Below are 22,528 nucleotides of genomic sequence, written 5' to 3'. Positions count from 1 at the left end.
CATCAACATGTTCCAACTAGTATACTAAGATTTGCATTCTTATTTGTTGTTTAATTCATTTGTTCAGTCTTTGAGCAGTTTCTCTTCTCTTCATACACACAGTTCAGATGAGTACTTACATTCGCCCTCTCATGGCCTTGTTCTTCTGCTCTGTTTCTGGGTCTCTGGGCGTCTGATCAGACGGGGCGACGCTACCCAACACTGGGAAAGAGCCAGGCTCTGGAGTCTGAAAGACAGAGAAAGTGAAAGAGAGAGAGAGAGATAAGAATCAAAACTGAAAGGGAAAACACAAACAATGAGGACAAAGTGTGTTAGGAAAAGCTAAACATTTTGTTACTTGCAAACCCATATGAACAAGATGTTCAAACTGGCTAGATGAACTGAATTAAATGAGTCATTTAAAAAAATCTGAAAAATGTCATGGGTTGACGGAAGGAACAGCAGAGGGTTTGTGAATTGATGAAAAGCTAACAATTAATTAAATCATAAAAATATAAAATAAATAATTAAAAAAATCATCAATTAATTTATATTAGGTGTCTTTGACTACTATGTACTTGCATCAAAAAAAAGATTAAATGTTAGATACAGTGTACTTATTGTGTTCATGTTGTATTGAAAACACTTGTGCTGCTATTGAGGTGGGATACGGGTAAGGTTAGGGACAGATTTGGTGGCATGGGTAGGTTTAAGGTTGGGTTAAGGTGTAAGGGAAGGCTCAACAGTGTAATTACATGCAGGTATTTTTAAATATAAGAACAAAGTAAAACATGTATGTACACAGTAAGTACATTTTATCAAAAGAATAATTTAAATGTTAGTACATAGTAGTTAAAGACACTTAGTGTAGCGGGACCCAATCAAAATAAAACACTTACTAAAAAAAAAACAATGTTTTGTATACTTGCATGTCATGTGACCATTAAGGCTACGTACACACGGCAGTTAAATTTGGCTGTCAGTTCACCTTTTAGTGCTTAAAGTTGTTCTGTACACACACACACACACACTGTACAATAACTCCCGAAAAATGCAGGTAGTGACAACTGCATTTACAAAAATTCTATGCAGTGTGTACGGAACCAAACTGAACAACTAGTTGCTAATGACGTAGTTAAACGTCTCTTCTGTAATTGTGTGGTGCAGGAAAATTACAGGGTAAGAGGTACGAGCCTCGACTTATTTATGTTGCCAGATCTTCCTAGAAAAAGAACAAGCCCATAATAAACCGAGATAAATCTTTGGCCCTGTTTACACCTGGTTTTAAAATGCATTTTGGTCGATCGGATCACAACAAGTGGACGAGGGAAACACATACCCGTTTACGCCTGGTGTTTTAATCAGTCTCTTTTGTCCACTTTCGACCTCCTCTGTCCTGATTTCTTCAAAGAGGGGGTATATGGGTGGGTAAATGTATGGGCTTCTTCAGAAGTTTTTATTTAATAGGCGAAATAACCGTGTGCAATTTGCATATGAATGTGACCGGAGACGACGGGAAAACATACAAAGAGCATCATCTTTTGTTTCTGCTCTGACAGCTGCGAGACCGCGCTGAACACGGTAAGTGCATTAGCACGTTTTTCGTCTTCAAACCAAACTTATGGCTTCAGCCGGCAAAGTTTAAATCCCATCTGACTAGCACGCTTTCCATAATGTTAGTGGTAGGCGGAGTGCAGGTGGTCTTTAGTGGCTGTTCGAACACTTTGGACCACATGAGCGTCTACACCACGAACGCAATCTGTTTTCGACTACCTCTGGAAGTGGTCGAAAGTTGACAAGCTCAAAACATTTTACACCCCATTTACACCTGTATTTATTAAAATATCAATCTAAATAAAACAATTACTAAAAAGAGGACATTTTATTTGTTTACCTGCATGTCATGTGACCAATAACTAACATCAGAGAACCGTAAACATGTGATTGTGTTGCTGAATAATTGAAATATTAAGTTGCACTAAATTTGTTATGTTAAAGGGGTTTGGCTGACAAAAAAAGTTAGAGAATCCCTGGTTTAGAACAAGATGAGGGTGAGTAAATGATGACAAAGTTTTCATTTTTGGAAGAACTCTTCCTTTAACAAAAAGGATGAGGGATGCAGAGTGGGAAAAAAAAACAAGAAAAGGAAAAAACAGCAATAAAAAATTAACGAAAGTCCGTGTTTCACCTTCTCCTCCTGAGCGGAGGGGTCCTTGATGATCTCCATGGGGGGAGGGAGGGGTGTGTGGGGCTCGTCTTCAGCCTCTTCTTCTCCTCCGCTGTTCGCTCCTCGTCTTCCTCTCTTTGGAGAAAGAGTCATTCCCATTTAAATGGATTAAATAAAACCCGTCACCCTTGAGCCGACAGGAATCTATCATTCATGACTTCTAACAGCAGGCACATTCCTCATAAAACATGCACCTACACAGGAAGTACTTTTACATAGATATGTCTACTACACTAAAATATGTTAGGTGTTGTACCAGACAAAAGGAGAATGCCTTCTACGCATTGTTTGGTATGTGGCATTGCTACAATGCTGGAATGTTGAAACACTGCCATCTTATGCAAGAATATTTCCTAAATGGTTAATGATTAATTGTCGTACCTCTTCGGTGCTGTCTTGGTGTGGCGTTCCCAGTTCTACACTTTTGCGGCCGTCTCGTTTACGTTGCTTATTGTTGGGTTTTTTAGCGTTAGTGTTGTCGCCCTTGCCGTGACTGAGACGCCGTACAGGGCTGGTGAGCCATTTTTTTAATGTGTTTCCAGTAGTTCCAGAGCGTTTGGGTCCCGGAGAACCGGTTGGCAAAGAGGTCACCGATGTCTGCGGCTGCAGTGATGAGGAGGACTCAGATTTGACCTCTGAACTTACCACAGGATAGTTTTCTGTTGAATAAAAATGACAGAGAAATTATATACAGATACTGACCATACAGAAATCCTACAATGGAATTAACAGACAACCAATAAAAGCAATCACAATCACAGCATGAAATATATAACCTCAGAACATTTAGAACATGCCATTTAACCCTGAAAAATTAAAAATGTCCTTACACCAGCTCAGACCAAGAGACCAAAATCCAACAGCAGAAAACCAAGAAACCTGAGTGCACTGTGTTGGACATTAGCCTCTACTGAGGTGAAAGGAAAAGCAATTGTCTAGTCTATAGGCCCTAGTTGGTAGGTGACAGACACAATTGTAGAGTGAAAAAACCAGCTTGACCTGATCTGAGCATAAAGGCATTCTGTATCTCCACATAGCAAGACATCACAACAAAGGGAAACTGCACGTCACAGTAAAAGGTACTGTGGAGTTTACAGCACATGGAATTTAACAGAATTTTTTTTAACACACAAATATTACTTGTCCCTCAGATTGTAAAATAGAATATTTAGTCATTTAGTCAACTATTAAACTGTCATACTGAAGCACATAACACTTAAACATAATGTGTTAGCATTAGACTGGTGTAATAGAACTGCTTATCAGACTTGTCTAAGTAAATCTCAAATCTTTCAACTCAAGTTATGACTGGCAAAAGTAGTAAAGCCAGTTACTTTCACTTGGTATCCAGGAAACCACAAATGTACATGGAAGGGATATTAAATAACTACTGAGTTAAATGTTTTGTATCACTACACTATACAACACCCTTAGCAACCACTCTTAGCAACATAAACTGTTCTCAGTTGAAGTGAAATGTTCATTGAAGCTTACTGTATTATGTAGAATTGTGAGAAAGAGATCAAGTGAGTGAGTTTATTACCTCCATTCAGATTTAGCATTTTCCTTCAGGTCAGTCCTATGTTCATAATAAAAAATCTGTTTACATGTCCGCTGCAATATCTTGTCCTTTTAACAGTTAAGGGGTTTTCCCGTGACTGACAGCGTTAATCAAAGCAACAATTCAGTCTTTTCAATATAAAAGTCTTCGCTACTGAATGACTCACTCATAAAGACAGTCTTTGCCGCCATCTAATGGCGTAATTATGTAACTTCTGTTGCTGTTCACGGTCAGGAACTATTTTTTCCGGCGGAAGGAAGGCTTTTAGTGATTTTACTTCATGAAAGTTGCACTGATACATATATTTTTTGGCTTTAACATTTGTATTGTGTGGTAACCATTTTATAAAAGCAATAAGGTACTCGAGGCTAGTGCTGTATCGTGAATAAGTCACGGCTGAAGGGGTTGCAGGCAACACCTTTCAGCCATGACTTATTCACGATACAGCACAGTCTCTCGTACCTTATTGCTTACATAATAAATATATATATATATATTAAGAAATTAATACTTTTATTCAGCAAGGGTGAATTAAATTGATCAAAAGTGACAATAAAGACTTTTACACAATATATATATATATATATATATATATATTTTATATATATATATATATATATATATATATATATATATATATATATATATATATATATATATATATATATATATTTTAAATAAATGCTGTTCTTTTGAACTTTCTATTCATCACAAAATCCTGAAAAAAATTATTACAATTTCCACAAAAATATTAAGCAGCACAACTGTTTTCAACATTGATAATAATAAGAAATGTTTTTTGAGCACCAAATCAGCATATTAGAATGATTTCTGAAGGATCATGTGACACTGAAGACTGGAGTAATGATGCTGAAAATTCAGGTTTGCATCACAGGAATAAATTACATTTTAAAATATATTAAAATAAAAGGAAGTTCTTTAAAACTAATAATATTTCACTATATTCTGTTTTTGCTGTATTTTTAGGTTTTCAGGTTTGGTGAGTAAAAGAGTCTTGAAAATAAAAAAATGGTAGTGTACATTTTACAGTGTTGCGTACTGCAGCTTGCAGATTAATGCTTGTAAAATGTGTTAAGAAAAGCACCAATTGTACAGCATGTCACTGTTAAAATACACTGGTTATTGACCATCTTCAAATTATCCTTCAACATTTTGAGCTCCAAAGCTCCTACAAACTGCTGAGTTGACTGCAGAGCTGCAAACTAAAACACAGGAATTACATCAGAAACACAAAACAGAAGTTTGTCCACCTGGACAACTATTCCCTCCTCATAGAGACAATGTAGACAACTTAACAGCTCAAACAACATTTTTTCCCTGGACGAATTCATGTAAGTGCTTTAACTAAATTATAAGCTTTATGTTTGTGCTTTTAAACCCACCAGTACCACTGTTAGGCTTCCACTGTAAGTGCATTACTGTAAATGCATTTTATCTTTGTTTTTAGGATCTAAGGGATATGTCAAAATAATGCTAATTAACAGCATCCGTAGACAATTCTGTAAATAGCAGATAAATATATGCTTAATCCCTAGAGGATGGGCTGAAAAAACAAACCTGATGTGTAATCATGCCTACTGCTGTCTGCTTCAGTGCAGATCATTAACTCAATGCTAGTTCAGACACTGCAATACTGAGTTACCGTAGACATTGCGTAAGTAACTTCCCATGGGGTGAGAATGGGACAAAGGTCACTTCCTTGTTACGTGTTTCTTCAAAGAGCCATTTACCCCATCCACCCCTGAAACTGTCCCGCAAACACCCCCTCACAGGTATTCACCAATCAAATCTCGCCCTGCTTGTCCTGACAGCCTCAGGGAGGATCCACGCTGATCATGTGCCGGGATAATGCTCCTTTGTTAGAGTTATGCCTAATTTCCTTAAGTTTCACTGCTGTCATTACAACAGGCGACTGATGGTTAAACATTCCAGTCTTGGCAACAGACAAACTGAATCTTCATAGTGCTACTTTTTATCTAAATTTCTCTCTCAATATCAGATGAGACACCCACCTGAAATAAGCAGACCCACACTCATGTGCACAAATTGCTGATGTAACATTCTATCCAGAACAAAAACAACAGTGTAAAAGATGGCCTAAAAGTCCTGCAGAAAATGCAGGAACAAATGTAATGTGTTCGCACTTTTTAGGGTAAGCAGCAGTACTGCAATACTCCAATTATTATTGGATCTCAAACTATTTTTCAGTGAAAAAACAAAACAAAACAGAACAGGAAAATATGCATTAAATCAAAATATTAATGTCGACCAATGCTAAACAATACTAAATTAAAATAAACTGTTCAAATATGTGACTAATTTATGATTAATTTAATATTGTAAGGTTCCATGCGTTACCTAACATTAACGAACAATGAACAATACAGTACTGATTAATCTTGGTTAACGTTTGTGACTAAAAATACAACCGTTTACTGTTAGTTCATGTTAGCTCAGGTCCATTAAATAATATTAACAGGTACAACTTTTGATTTTACTAATGTATTAGTAAATAAATGATTTAGAAGTATTTTTCATTGTTAGCTCAAGTTAACTAACGTAGTTAACTTATGTTTACAAATGTACCTTGTTGTAAAGTGTTACCTTAAAAGATTAGCTCACTCTGAAATGAAAATTAGCCCAAGCTTTACTCACACTCAAGCCTTCCTAGGTGTATTTGACCTTCTTCTTTCTAAAGAACACAATCTGAGTTATATTAATAAATATCCTGACGCGTCCAAGCTTTATAATGGCAGTGAACAGCATCTAGCTTGTGCCAGACTGCGTCAGACGTTGCGTCTTTTTTCGTAAGTTGAATACAGAAGGCGTAGGATGTAGCGTAAACGTTTTGAACTGCGAGACGTGTTACACTTTCTTCATTAGTTGAATACGGAAGGTGGTCTGGCGGAAGCTAGATATTTTATTTTCTAACTTGTTAAATATGGACATTTATCTAACACAAACGCATCGCTTCGCTTCAGAAGGCCTTTATTTATCCCCCGGAGCCATGTGGAGTACGTTCATGGTAAATGGATGGACTTTCTTCAGCTTCATACTCGTTGGTTACGCTCACTGCCTTTATAGGAAGCATCAGGATATTTATTAATATAACTCCGATTGTGTTCATCAGAAAGAAGAAGGTCAAATACACCTAGGATGGCTTGACGGTGAGTAAATCTCCAATTTTCATTTCAAAATGAACTAATCCTTTAATATCTATGCAACGTATGTAAATATATTAATATGGTATTATTCACATTATAACACAGGCATAAAATTTGATACAAAGGTCAGTCAGTAAGTGTACAGGGGGTCCCTGTGTCAATCTGTCCACTAAAAGGTCCTTATTCAAAAAAAAAAAGTTTGAAGACGCCTGATCGTAATTCGCTAAGAGCCAAAATGTGCAGAATCTTCAAAGAGCATGTTATTCTTCAAGAAAGAGGGGTAAGAAATGATCAAACAGAGCAGGGAACTTGATTTGAGCTTCAAAGCTGAAGGAACAGCAGACACATTGGTTTGTTGATGGAGAAATTAGGTTACAGGAAAACAGAGAAGCTTGAGGGGGCAGTGTTGCTCACACACACACACAATACACACACACACACACACACACACACACACACACACACACACACAATACACACTCACAGTCAGACACAGCATTGCTATTTTTTCATTAATTATGCTTTAAAAAACAAAAACACAGTAGACATAAAAAAAAATAGAGACAAAATTTAAATGATATATTTATACAAAACCACCCTATAACATAAAAATAGGTAACAGCTAAATTAACTAGTTTTATTCATGTGAAAAATCCTATTTTCAACAATACAACTGCAAGCTGACTACATGAGGTTAAACCAGAGAAAGTCATTTCGAAGGGTAAGATGGGTAAAAAAAAAAAAAAAAGCTCTTGAGATGTTCCTGTAGAGCAATCCATGGAACATGGTGCTAGCAACAACAAGGACATGGGTTCAAATCTAAGGCAACACATGGACTGATAAATTATATAGGCTACCCTAAATGCACTGTTAGTTGCTTCGGATAAAAGTATGTAACAACTGCACATTTTTACTTTTGACAATGTAAATGCATGTCGACCTCCAAAAAAGACAAGACTGCTAAAAGAAAAATCATCAGTGCTTTTGCATTTAACACGAAACCCTCTTGTCTGTAAATAATCGTAAGTTGAATCACACAAAACACCCTTGAGCTCATCTGAGATCGCCAGGATTCAGATCAGTGAACCGCTACATTAAATACCAAGAGTTCAGATGAAAAGATGCACATACGCTAACAACAATCTCCACTAACATACAAAACTCAATCATAATCATTAACTCAGACACACAACACCCAACTCCCCCAGGGCATGAACAGACACACATGCTTGCACACACTGCAAAAAGAAAATTCAACTGAACACATCTGCATACATTCCACAAGCAAACAGAGTCTGTTGAGTTACGCACCTGCGCCATCACAAGAGCAAATCTTTCCCAAAATCCAACTGAGACAAACTCCACAAGAGCAACACGACCTCCCACTCCGCATGCTGCTCGCTCACTGTCTCATAAGTGCGTCCAGAGACAGGTGAGAGACAGAGAGGAGGAGAAAGGGAGAAGGACGGAATGGGAGGTGGAGGACGCTTTGCCTCTGTCCGTTTTAATACTGAAGCTCAGCTGGAAGTTCAGCGCTACTCTTCTTCACAATAAAGGGGAGGGGCCGAGGGGCGGGGCCAGGGGCCACAAACACACACACACACACACACACACACACACACACACACACACACTCAAAGGGATACAGGAAGGTCCCACTGAATTCGCAATGTGCAAAAATAAAATTCTCCTCAAACGAGATTGGAGAAAAAAACATATGTCACAGTTTTTCAGCTGTTCCACGGAAAGACAAAGTAGTATTGTGAGTGCAGTTCATTTGTGTGTGTGAATCCTTACATCAGCTACGTCCGCATGCTGCAGTGGCCCATTTTTGAGAGGGTGTGTCTATATCTCAAGACCTCCATCCCCACTTTAGCAGTTTCAGGAACACAAACATACTAAATGGTCATATTACATACATAAATATCTTCAGCATCAAATAACAGACACATTTAAGATATGCACACATCAATGAAAAGCTCACTCTTATAAAAGAAAAACATTCACGATAAGAACCTGTGTACACTCTTAGAAATTATAGGTTCCAAAAGGTTGTTTTTTATCACAGAGATGTCATTGAAAGAAAAGTTCTTAAAAGAACCATTTTTTCTTACTGTGGAGAACATTTTAATAATCTAAAGAATCTTTTTTTTTTTTCACTATAAAAGAACCTTTTGTGCAATGGACAGGTTTCATGGATGTTAAAGGTTCTTCATTGAACCATCAATGGCAATAAAGAACCTTTCTTTTAAAGAAAATTATAAAATAAACTGAAGTACTTTTAATTTGTAAGGTTATTCAATGGATCATAGGAAAATAGACATTACCTCATGTTTATTTATTATGTAAACAACTTTTTTTCCAAATAATTTTGTGCAAAAATAACTATATTATTCCCCCTGCACTTATTGCGTGCTGCACTTTCTCCCATAAGTAGTCCATCATTTTTGTATATATAAAGTCTTTGGAGGGAGTGGGGAACACAACCTTGTTTGTGTCAGTACAGTATTTATATACTGATACAGTGATATATAATTACTTATACCGTGAAATAAGAATTTAATCATACCGCCCAGCACTACATTTTGTAATAGAGAAAGAACCTAAAATATTCTGAAAATGAACAAGATTACAAAATTAAGTTTATATGGCACATGAACATCCCCTTGAATTCGATTTGCAAAAACGTCTCAGGTTACGCATGTAGCCGACGCAGTTACGTTGAATGGGTTTATAGCTTATAAGCGAGACGTTCACGTTCTCTCTAGACGTTAGTTTACTTATTTGCTTGCTCGTGACAAATAGCACCGCAGCGAAAAGTATTTCTAATATGTTGGACCTTTTATGGAGAGTAACCTACATTTACCTGAGATGTGCCTTCACAAGCAACCGTAAGAGCTTTTGTGATGTTTGAGTCGACGGAGACGCAACATGCGAAAGGTGCGTTTGCAAAATATTCTGTATTTTTCTAAGTCTGCTAGGTGCCGCTAGTGTCACAGAAACTACATAAGGACATAAGGACACAGATCTAAATCAGACATGACAAATAAAAAACACCATGGCGTCAATTTAAATGTATGCCAGAAGTACTTTTAAAATTAATAATTAAAAATAAGTATAACATAATTAGTATTAGCAGCCTATTATAAATAAAAAATAAAGTGTAATTATAATAAATATAATTAGGCTATAATAAATTAAAATGTCAGTATTCTTTAAAAAATAAGTTGAAATTATGCAAACTGACATTAACAAACGCAAAGACTATCGATTAACATCCTCTGATAGGCCTAGTTACAGCAAAGAACTTATACTTCTACACTCTTTGGTTACAGTAGGACTGTCTTAAACAATTTATAAGTTTTCATAAAAAAAAAAAACCCTATGGAGAAAATGAAATACTATGAAAATAGTTTTAGTTATGATTTTTTTCCCCCATTTGGTTAAGTCTAGTTAGTTTTGTATCAAATTCAATGTGATTTTCGGTGATCGAGATCTGGCAGCAGCTCATTTTTCCTCTTGGGCAAGCTATCAGCTCACAGCTTATCCTGCTTATGAAATTCACCATAGGCCAGCAAACCAATGAGAACGCGAGACAATGATGATGTTCCATAACAAAAGTGCAAAGACGCAAAAGCTGCTGTAGATCAGCTTACCCGGAAGTCTCTGTAACTGGTAGGATTTAAAGAAAATTACCGTCGTTTGGCAAATAAATAAATTACGAACAGTTACATACGCATTGCCAATCATGTAGGCTTTATGGTGCATCTCAAACAAGGGATTTAATAGTAATTTATAATGTTAATATTAATTTAGCGCTTAAATAAAGTGTTTAGCGCATGCACAGTTTTGAGCAATCTCTCGCCATGAGTTACAACCCATGTAAATATAATTGTATTCTTTCATGCTAGAGTTGTACAAATGAGGGTACTTTCTAACCTCTTCGCACAATCTCTCATCTATGTAGCCCTCCAATGACGCTGTAGCTTGCATGCGTTCTGGTCTGCTCTGTTTATGCAGGTTTTCTTCAACTACCTTGTGTACCTGCGCGTACAAAGTATGTGCGGTTACAAAAATCCAGCGGTGCACGTACAGTACGCATGTACTCTTCTTATGAAGAAATTTGCGTCACATACACTGTACGTTGACCCTTGCGTATGTGTAAAAAGTAAATTAAACTTTGGGCTAAATGCACGTTCCACATCCCTCGAGAATAGGGACGACCCGAAAGGAGCTTTACAGTGCGAAATTCTCGTAATGCGTGCATTCAGCTCCCTCGAGCTAAACATGCGTAGTCCTCGCTCGTGCACAAAATGCACCAGTAACAAAGTGCTACAAAATGCTCCTTAACTCATACACAGACAAACGGACTCCTGAAGACAAGAAAGAGGATGATGTATTTTACAGGAGCCTCTTTATACGCACAATCGACCTGTAGTGAATTCATCGGCTGTCGCCGGCCAGTGTCAAGTTCATTGTAGTGTTTAGACTCATGCTTCAGACACAAGTCCCCATAGCGCCCTCTAGGGCAAGCAGCGTGAGTTCCCATTCGAAAGGGAACTCTTAACGCTACACTGTAAAAAAAGATTTTTTGAAGTTGTAAATAAAACTATGATTATTGAAGTATAGGTTTTATAAGAAAATTTTATTTTAGTCTTCTTAAAAATTTCACATTTAATTCAGTGTTACTTGCCAATTCTTCGTAATTATTGCGCAAATTGTTTCGATACCAACTTTTTTAGTGTATAAGTGAAAATGTAAAAAGTTGAGGCAAAACTTTCTAAGTACAGCTCAAATGAGGAGAAAGATATAGTATATTTCACAGGTTTTAAGGTATCTCATGGAGGACAGCCAATATATGAAATTTTCTTTTCTCCAGGTTGGCCGTACTTAGAAATCTATTCCTATTAGTACGAGTTAACTATGTGACAAACAGCAGAGAAACATTCTGGAAACAAAGTTCCAAGAACATCAACATGACTGTTCAATAATAGGACTGAAGTTCCAATAACAGAACTAAAAAAAAGCCCAGTCAGCAGAATGAGGTGTAGCATAGCGTGCAGTTAACTGTCTGATTGGACAGGATCCTTCATGCCTGACTAAAGATTTTCCATGTTTCTATGCATTACTTTGTTTACTCTAACCATGTTGCATCAGAAATAGCACACACATACACCGCACACTCCACATACCCACAGCAATATCACCTACTCAAAATAAACAGGCAGAAGTGTGAACTGGCATTGCAAAATCCAAGATCATTCAAAGAAATAAATACAACTTTTTGTCCATACAGATATCTAAATTTTCAAGGTGCATGAACTTCTGGTTATGTGTTACATATAATTCCTATCGGTGGAGTTTACCCTGTGTAAGCATTCACATTCACATGGAGGTAGAAAGAGTTAAAAGTTCAAGACAACACAGCTCGTCATAGGTCAGCAGTCATCTTGACCTGTCAGTTCTTCAGTTGCTTTCTATTTTTTTTTTTTTTTTTTTTTGAAACCTACCTGGAAAAGGCCGGCTCCCCCTTTCCTCTCTCTATTCTTAGATCCAGGCCTGAACAGTCATGAGGTCAGGGGGTTCTGATAGGGATGTTTAGAAATCTGCTCTTCTAAACACAGGAAGTGCAGTGTAGGGAGACAGCAGGAAGTAAAGGGACTATACAATACAGAGTGTTCCGCTTCAGACAGTATGGGGCCTTAAAGACACACTTTAACACCATCCTGACCCAAAATCCAAAGCTACACCCTCATGGTGCTTGCTTGACGTATATGGACCCTATAAAGGTCCCGATATACTCACAGCGAAGTTCTTTTTAGTTTTTCGCTTAGGGGTAAAAAGAAGTTCAAAATACCTTTGTAGTGGTATACTTTAAGCGAACATCCAGATGCCGCCCACACTGCTGGGATACAACAGATTGCTTTAAAGCAAGCAGCTTTACAGTATTAAACATTTCAATAAGAAGTATAACTTCAACTTATGCTATGAAGCAGCTCTTCAGTTTGTTCATTTTTACTCGCCTCTGACCTCAACGGGCTGAAAAGAAGAAATTAACTGGAGAAGATTTCCACGTCAAAGAAGGTGGAGCCCTAGAGCCACACCTATCTATTAAGTAATCACCATGGACCAATGGTAGTTCGAAGGTGTTTACCAGCCAAAGCAAACTTTTTTTGAAAGGTTCGCTTTGGCAAGCTGTTTCGAATTCCTGAAACAAACTCTAAACGAACCTTGTTTTGGCCTGATTCTGTTCGAAATGACATCAAATCAGTTTGTTCTTCAATTTTGCTTGAAGTATAAAAGACCCCTCTTATAGAAAGATGAATCATTCAAATGAAGACGATTGAAAGCTAAAATGGTTCTGCGTGGTTTCAGTGTGGATCTATTGTGTGAAACATCTCATAAGCCTGTGAGAGTCCCAGGATTGAAGCCCCACCAAACACATACACCAATCCCCCAAGCTGGATCAAAGCAGGACCCAAGCCTTTCATAGCATCACTAGCACCCTACTAATTAATGATCAAACCCTATTTGTACCTCACCCACCGAGAGCAGAACTGGCTCCCCTGGAAGAAGCCAGAGCACATGCTGTTAAGAGAGCCATGGGCACGTGTACAACAGCTTAAAGGGACAGATCATCCAAAAACACAAATTCTTATATGACTCATACTACTTATACTTTATTTGAACCTTGATATGTTTTTTTCCCTGCAGAACATAAAAGTAGCTATTGAACAGAATGTTCAAATTGCTCTTTAGCATGTAAAGAAAGTACATAGTAACCGAGGCTGCCAAACTACTATAAATCATGTGGTTCTCAACCTTTTGACACAAAGCACAAATTTCATTTGTTTTTTTTTCTTCAGATTTTGTGTTCACATAAAGCCGCCTCTCAGTACTAAATTGAGTTCTTTTTCTCTGCTTATTGCGCTTAAACAGTCAAATACACACAAAAAAATTTCAAAATGCTGGACTTGGCAAGTATTCACGTAAACACAGTCAGATAAGTTTTAAGTGAACATAAACAGTTGAGAAAGAAAACACATGCATAACAGTATAATGGATCTGTGCGTCAGGTCTTAAAGTGACAGCAGCCTAATATACCTGCTGCCAAATTATGAGATAATATTAAAAATATCTATATGGCAGTTTTTCAAAATTGTGGCCAGTGAAAATGCTGAATGGCTAGTAACTTTGGAAAACCACTGGGCACAGTGGCTGATGAGCAAAAAAGTTCTTGTCAAGCCATGACTACAATATGTTATTAACATAAACTGGGAGTGTTGATATAAATAAATTAATCACGATTTATTGTACGTTTCAAGGACAGCATGTTGGTTTTTTTTTTTTTTTTTTTTTTAAAGTTACTAAGGAGAAAAAAATTAATTATTTCAGTCATTATTGTATATTTTTATTACGTTAGATTGTTTTAATATATTAATAATAATAATAATAATAATAATAATATTAATGATTAATAATACTAATTTAAATAATTTTAAGCCATCCTGCATCCACCCTTGGAAATTTGCTGAGGAGCCCTGTTGGGCCCCGGCCCCTGGTTGAGAACCACTGCTATAAATGTAAGAAGTTTTATTTTTGGATGAACTATCCATTGTTATTTCTGACAAAATCATTATTTTTGCAAGCAACAAATAAACTGCAAACATTTCATTTTGTTATAATAAATGTTTTGCAACTGACTTAAAAAGGTAAAATGTCAAACAGTAGAGCATGGTGCTAGCAACGCCAAAGTCATGGGTTCGATTCCCAAGGAATGCATGATCTGATGAGATGTATAACTTGAATGCAATGTAAGTCGTTTGGATAAAAGCAAGTCAAAGTTGGGCACAAATACATCCAAAAAGTATCTTGTCACAATTTACGTGATCAACAAATGAATCAAAATATTAATTTGTTAATAAATTGACTAAATTACAGTTCCATAACACTTCACCAAGTTACGCTCAACTATTGAACTAGTAGTGGCGGCTTTGGCTGTTTCTAAGCAGAAGGCTTAATGTAGCCATAAAAAAGTGACACATGATCCGTGTTTGTGGGTGGTGAATATTTGTGTGAGACTCACCTTTTCCAGGTGGGAAAAAGCAGTCCATGTCGACACTACTGCGAGAGTGAGACACAGACAGGGTACTGCTGGGAACCAGACCCTCCAGAGGGGGTGAGTGTTCGGTGGTCCGCACGAGACACCAGCCGGGCCGTTCTCCAGACCTCTCCAACAGCTCGACAGTCTGACCCGACTGAATGCTCAACTCGCCCACTGAGCCCGCAACAAAGTCCTGCAGAACCACAGTCTGCTCACAGCCACCTGACAACTACAAAGAGAGAGACAGAGAGATACAGGTTTTAGCTTTCATTTTTAAAGAAGCCTCTACTATTATCTAGGGAGAAAGTATGTGACAGATGTGTGTTTGTATTATTATCAGTGTTGAAAACAGTTGATGAAAACAGTTGTGATACATATTTTTCAGAATTGAAAGTTCAAAAGAAGCATTTATTTGAAATAATTGATCTTTTGTAACATACACATATATATATATACACACACACACACACACACACACACACACAGGTGCTGGTCATATAATTAGAATATCATCAAAAAGTTGATTTATTTCACTAATTCCATTCAAAAAGTGAAACTTGTATATTATATTCATTCATTACACACAGACTGATATATTTCAAATGTTTATTTCTTTTAATTTTGATGATTATAACTGACAACTAAGGAAAATCCCAAATTCAGTATCTCAGAAAATTAGAATATTGTGAAAAGGTTCAACTTTGAAGACACCTGGTGCCACACTCTAATCAGCTAATTAACTCAAAACACCTGCAAAGGCCTTTAAATGGTCTCTCAGTCTAGTTCTGTAGGCTACACAATCATGGGGAAGACTGCTGACTTGACAGTTGTCCAAAAGATGACCATTGACACCTTGCACAAGGAGGGCAAGACACAAAAGGTCATTGCAAAAGAGGCTGGCTGTTCACAGAGCTCTGTGTCCAAGCACATTAATAGAGAGGCGAAGGGAAGGAAAAGATGTGGTAGAAAAAAAGTGTACAAGCAATAGGGATAACCGCACCCTGGAGAGGATTGTGAAACAAAACCCATTCAAAAATGTGGGGGAGATTCACAAAGAGTGGACTGCAGCTGGAGTCAGTGCTTCAAGAACCACTACGCACAGACGTATGCAAGACATGGGTTTCAGCTGTCGTGTCAAGCCACTCTTGAACAACAGACAGCGTCAGAAGCGTCTCGCCTGGGCTAAAGACAAAAAGGACTGGACTGCTGCTGAGTGGTCCAAAGTTATGTTCTCTGATGAAAGTAAATTTTGCATTTCCTTTGGAAATCAAGGTCCCAGAGTCTGGAGGAAGAGAGGAGAGGCACACAATCCACATTGCTTGAGGTCCATTGTAAAGTTTCCACGGTCAGTGATGGTTTGGGGTGCCATGTCATCTGCTGGTGTTGGTCCACTGTGTTTTCTGAGGTCCAAGGTCAACGTAGCCGTATACCAGGAAGTTTTAGAGCACTTCATGCTTCCTGCTGCTGACCAACTTTATGGAGATGCAGATTTCATTTTCCAACAGGACTTGGCACCTGCACACAGTGCCAAAGCTACCAGTACCTGGTTTAAGGACCATGGTATCCCTGTTCTTAATTGGCCAGCAAACTCACCTGACCTTAACCCCATAGAAAATCTATGGGGTATTGTGAAGAGGAAGATGCGATATGCCAGACCCAACAATGCAGAAGAGCTGAAGGCCACTATCAGAGCAACCTGGGCTCTAATAACACCTGAGCAGTGCCACAGACTGATCGACTCCATGCCACACCGCATTGCTGCAGTAATTCAGGCAAAAGGAGCCCTAACTAAGTAATGAGTGCTGTACATGCTCATACTTTTCATGTTCATACTTTTCAGTTGGCCAAGATTTCTAAAAATACTTTCTTTGTATTGGTCATTAGTAATATTCTAATTTTCTGAGATACTGAATTTGGGATTTTCCTTAGTTGTCAGTTATAATCATCAAAATTAAAAGAAATAAACATTTGAAATATATCAGTCTGTGTGTAATGAATGAATATAATATACAAGTTTCACTTTTTGAATGGAATTAGTGAAATAAATCAACTTTTTGATGATATTCTAATTATATGACCAGCACCTGTATATATATATTTTATATATTTTTAAAATGTCATTTATTCCTGGGATGGTAAAAGATGAATTTTCAGCATCATTACTCCAGTCTTCAGTGTCACATGATCCTTCAGAATTCATTCTAATATGCTGATTTGCTGCTCAAGAAACATTTCTCGTTATTATTATTGTTGAAAACAGTTTTTGCTGCTTTCTATTTTTGTGGAAACATTACCATTTAAAAGTTTGGGGAAAGTAAGATAAAAAAAAAAAAAATATATTCAGCATTTGTTATTTTTGTATTGTTTTCAGAAAAAAAATTAAGATTTCAACACAGATAAAAATAGGAAACCTTATTAATAATTGAAAAAACATTGATAATTTAAAAAACAGTCATTTAATATGTTAATATTTCACAGTATTAGGTCAAATGCAATGCTTTTTTGAAGTCTTTATGATTTTGATGAAGACATTTTAGGAGTCACTCAAAATTTCACGCAGGAAAGGTTCTCAAGAATTTTCTAGAACTGTACAAAACCGTCCCAGATGAAAAGAAAAACAGGGCAGGCTGTGAGACATGAAGGATGGTCAGCCTGCAGAGAGCAACCAGCTCACTGAACAAATACACACATCACCACCTGAGTCAAATTCACCCTACAGTGACAGATAATCAATTCAACACCTCACACACACACACATTCACGGGCACACAGAAACATGCTCTAATCTTCATCAAACACACCCACAGAAACTGAGCTAAAGACTATGAGAAACAGGATGAGTAAGAGAGGAAAAGGCAGGTCTGAACAGCTGTTCTCCTATGGAGGTCTCTCCATCTCTGACCTCCTTCCTGACTACATCAAACTGTTAGACTGAGCTTTTGGGTGTCGACACAGGTTCTGTTCTGACCCAACGTCCCACCCTAGACAGCGCCGCTCCCTGAACGTAGTTATGTCTGAACCCCCCCCCTGTTCTGAGGCTCAAAACACACGTTCATCAGAAAGATCAACTAAAACAAAACTCACAGCCTTCCATATTAAACACTGTTTAATGTCAGTTTTTGCTATCTTAGAGTAAGAATCCTCAAAACACTAACAAAAAAGTACCAAAAACGTCTGGGAGACAGTATTTTTTTTTTTTTTTTTTTTCAATATCCAAATCCGATATTGTGCGTATACTAATCTGTGTTATTGTTAAGCCCCACAAAAGGCACAAAAACATTAAAAAGCACCATAAAGTTTCCGTGCACTATATTCCAAGTGTTCTGAAGCCATTCCATAGTTTAATTTGAGGTTCAGATAAATATTTAAGTCGTTAAATTAAAGTTCACGTAAATGCCTCCCTCCGCTGCGGCTGTCAGTCATTCTCAATTCAGCATTTAAACTGCGAGTCGCGTTCGGTTACGACAGTCAACACAATGAAACTCTGTCCAAGATGATTCAATGTTTCTATTATTATACTTCATCTGTAGACAAAGATACCGGTAATACAATACGCATCAGTATATCTTCACTTTGTGCTTTTAACTTTTCAATGCTGCGCGCTGCGACTCCATGATGCTTCAAGCGCATCATTCTGCACACGGGATGCGCATAAGCGCTTTGTGCCGCTCTGTATGGGAGCCGTTCATATTATAATACTTTTGCGCAATGAAAGATTGTTAATAGCATTTTTTGTTCTGTCCTATCTATCATATGTTGCTGCCTCATTAAAAAAAAAAAAAAAAATCCGCTATAAATTTAAAAGAAATCTTTTAATTTTATAGTATATATTTATATATAAATATATTTAGTTTATGTCATGTATGACTCAAACATTCATGAAAAACAAGCCATTAGTCATGGATGAAGGAGTCAGCTGGACTTCTGTTTATTTTGAATGTCTACCAAGCTAGTGAAGCTTGCACTGTTGCACTGATGCACAATTATTTAATAAATAATTCACTACATTTGTGTCTGTTTGTTATTTTGTTTTACAAGGTTAGGAAAGTAATGTTTAAGTCAAGCCTGATGCCTTGCACAATAGAATGATCCCAGTTTCTTCCACACAGTGAGGCATACAGTTTATTAGGTAATTTCGCACTTTTTTTTTTATTATTACTTGAATATCGGATCGGTATCGGCCGATACTGAATCCCAGGTATCGGAATCGGAAGCGAAAAAGGCGGATCGGAGCATCCCTATATATATATATATATATATATATATATATTTTAGGGATGTGACTGAGAAAATTTTTCCACCGGTTAATCGACATGTGACAACACCGGTAATACCGGTGTCACCGGGGGGCGGGGCCTCTACCTCTTTTTTTCTTTTTTTTAAACCGCTTATGGGGCAGTTCACATATCTCGTCTAAAATAGCATGGAAAGCGCGGCCACGTCGCTTTCTCCTTGTTTCCAAAGTGCTTGCGCTCCCATGGCGTCTGTCATTGCTATGCAACCATTAACTGCGCTCTCCGCAACGTGGAATGTTTTTGACATGAAAAATAAAAACCTGCCCTGTATAGCTATGATCAGCTGTTCGGCTGAGTTTTCGATGTTTTGTTACGGAAAGGCCGACTTTCACTTTCAAATTAAAGGCAATTGCTTGAATGGTGGGTTACTCTTACTGAAAAACACTCAACAAAATGGACATTTTGGCATTATGTGTGTGTGTTATGGTTCGTTAAGAGCAGAAGAGAACTTGATACTGGCGTGCGCGCTTTGTGTGTGTGTGTGCGCGTCACATAGGCAGGACATTAACAGACAGCGCATTCTCTTTTGCCTTGTCGTGCTTGAATGGTATAAGAGCATTAGCATGAATAAGCGCTTGATCATATAACGCAGAAAACGGATACTACGTTAATTGCATTAAATGCATAATAACCTCGGTGCCGCGGTGGGCAAGTGATGAAACCGGTGTTACGACTGAACACCGGTAACACCGACTACCGTAGCAAGCCTAATATATTATATATATATATATATATATATATATATATATAAAAAATATAATCTAGATATTCAATAAAATGTTCATTTGAATTAACTCATGGCAATTAGTCAAATTAATTGCAACAAGATTTTTGCTGAAAAGCATTTATGACATTACATTGCAGATGAATAAATCCTTTAATAGCAAAAAAAGTGGATTTTTTTTTTTACAAAAATAATTAAATAAATGTTAAATTAACAGAACTGCACATACAAAAACACCCAAATATTTGGTTAAAGCTAGTCTGTAATAATTATAATCATCCTAATTATAAAACTACTGCATAGTTACTTAGTTTAAAACTAAGCATATAGGAGGTCCCCATCATGATACAAAAACAATTGTCTATGTGCTTCCTTCACTGTATGTTTATGCATGTATGCAAATGTTTCTTGCAATTTTTTGTGTTAATTGTCTTGAATAACTGTGATGCATCTGTGAGAGTTATGTTTATGAGTGTGAATTAATTCTGTTCTCAAGGCTACAATGGAAATACAAGATATATAATTCTACATTTACAACTCAAGAGTCCCTGGAGAGCAAGGCTGAGATGAAGGAGTGTGTGTTTGGGTGGAGGAGAGAGATACGCCCTTCTCAGGGGAAATGCGGGGTGTTTTCCCTCCCTGATTCTTTACAGCTGGCCAGGAATTCCCGCCATATGGAACAGAGTATTCCATAGTGACAGAATTCCCAGCCATGAGGAAAGCATAATCCCCCACAGAGAATGAGACAGGGTGTTACATATGTGCCATATGAGAACATTTAGCTGACGCTTTTCCTTTATTCACAACAGGCGTCAGGATTCAAGATCTACTAGTAACATATAAACGTGCAATTCTAGTAAGATGAATAACTTGTAGTAGAAGACACACAGATATGCTGATACTGCAACTACTTAGGAACTACTTTTTTTTTTTTTTTTTCTTCATATTTTGCATCAGTCACTATCATATAATAATAATAATAATAATAATAATAATAATAATAATAGGTAACCTTTTGATAACTTTGACTATTATAAAGTAATTTACATTAATCATGGATACATTATATAATGTGTAAATCAGTAATATCCATTGAAATAATTAGAAATATTCATTTATATTTATGTTCATTTTGTACATTAACTACTGGTTTATGCATTACATTATATTTTAAATAATTCATATATTTTAAATTATTTAAAAAAAAAATATTACTAAAAATATTGCATACTATTATATATTTTTTTTTAATATTGTTTGGCTTTGAAAACAGGAGTCCAGTTATTATTTATGATACTAATTATAAGATATTGTACGTAGGTTTCAGCTTTACAAAATCTGACACACACAAACACATGGAGTAGAATATGAACAGCCACTCCCTCCTGAGCAACCCAAAAAACACAGTCCAAATGTGAGCTCATGCTTATGGGACAGAAAACACACACACACACACACACACAGATGCACAGTGTACACTCCTATTTAAAGTGCAAATGTCAGCAGACGCACATGAAATAATTTGACAATGATTATGGGGAAAACACAGAGTACTATCACAGACAAATCAGAGTGCGATGTTACTAGTTGGGCTGAAACCTGGTAACTGCTACAGACTGATTAAACAGCCACTAATGTCTAAAAAACATTATTAAATACACTTTTTGATATTAAAGCAGTGAAATTTAGAATTTTTCAATTGTAAAACAAAAGAGGCAATTTAAATGTATCTAAGTCAATATACAAATTGCTTTATAAATCATTAAAAAACATTAAAAAAAAAAACAAACATAAACCATAAATGTATGCTTTAATCCCGAAGTATATCCCAAGCAATACTGAAACAGACATACTGCCAAAGTTCCCTTTAAAACTAATACAAAACACATCTACAAAAAAAAAAAAAAGTACAATCCAATCAAATTCAAAATCCCCATGAAATCCATCAGAAGCATGTGTACTCACAGGTCTGGTTCTCTTGGGTAGTCTGAAACTCCTCCACCTGGGCATGATTCTATCTGTACCGCCAATACAACCAACCAGATGTTAGACTGCCAACCAAATACGCCTTCTGATTGGCCGAAAGTCAGGTAGAAAATTGTCTAACCCAAGTGCTCGTTCCCAGAGTGTCACATGGAGCTAGTTACTGCACTCATCTCAGTATGTTCTTTAGAGAGTACGGAGAACAGTTATTGAGCTGTCATATAGATTTACACAGCTGAGGAGTGTCGAGAGGGTTCTGCCCATATGGGAGAGACCGAGAGAAAGAGGAGGAAAACAAGCAGAGACTCCCAACAGAACAGACAGAAGTAAGAAAGGAAAAAAAAATAAAAAATAAATGTAAAGTCTCAATACTCCAAACTGAGCAAGAAAAGAGTGAGGTGTGTGTGTGTGTGTGTGTGTGCGCTTGTGAGATAAAGACAGAGAGCAAATAAGACAACACACACACACAC

At 37.0% G+C, this 22,528-nt stretch overlaps 1 protein-coding gene across 4 annotated transcripts in view; it reads right to left on the bottom strand.

Annotated features, from left to right (window-relative positions):
* Nucleotides 1-22,528, bottom strand: part of kalrnb (kalirin RhoGEF kinase b) — a 96,263-nt gene that overhangs the window by 13,847 nt on the left and 59,888 nt on the right. Inside the window, exons 1-5 of one of the 4 annotated variants that reach the window (XM_051897362.1) lie at nt 22,041-22,230; nt 15,039-15,285; nt 2,588-2,865; nt 2,168-2,281; nt 120-226 (exon numbers count right to left, since the gene is read on the bottom strand). In XM_051897362.1, the coding sequence (XP_051753322.1) occupies nt 120-226; nt 2,168-2,281; nt 2,588-2,865; nt 15,039-15,285; nt 22,041-22,085 (791 nt within the window). In that variant the 5' untranslated portion in view covers nt 22,086-22,230. Of the gene's footprint in view, nt 1-119; nt 227-2,167; nt 2,282-2,587; nt 2,866-3,036; nt 3,114-8,263; nt 8,476-15,038; nt 15,286-22,040; nt 22,231-22,528 lie in introns of those variants that run through there. The other 3 variants (XM_051897361.1, XM_051897363.1, XM_051897365.1) reach the window with 3 other exon arrangements.

Source organism: Ctenopharyngodon idella, chromosome 6 (assembly GCF_019924925.1).
Source record: "Ctenopharyngodon idella isolate HZGC_01 chromosome 6, HZGC01, whole genome shotgun sequence".
In the NCBI taxonomy this organism is placed as follows: domain Eukaryota; kingdom Metazoa; phylum Chordata; class Actinopteri; order Cypriniformes; family Xenocyprididae; genus Ctenopharyngodon; species Ctenopharyngodon idella.
The sequence above is the reverse complement of the archived record's forward strand: the minus strand, read 5'-3'. Positions and strand labels throughout refer to the sequence as shown.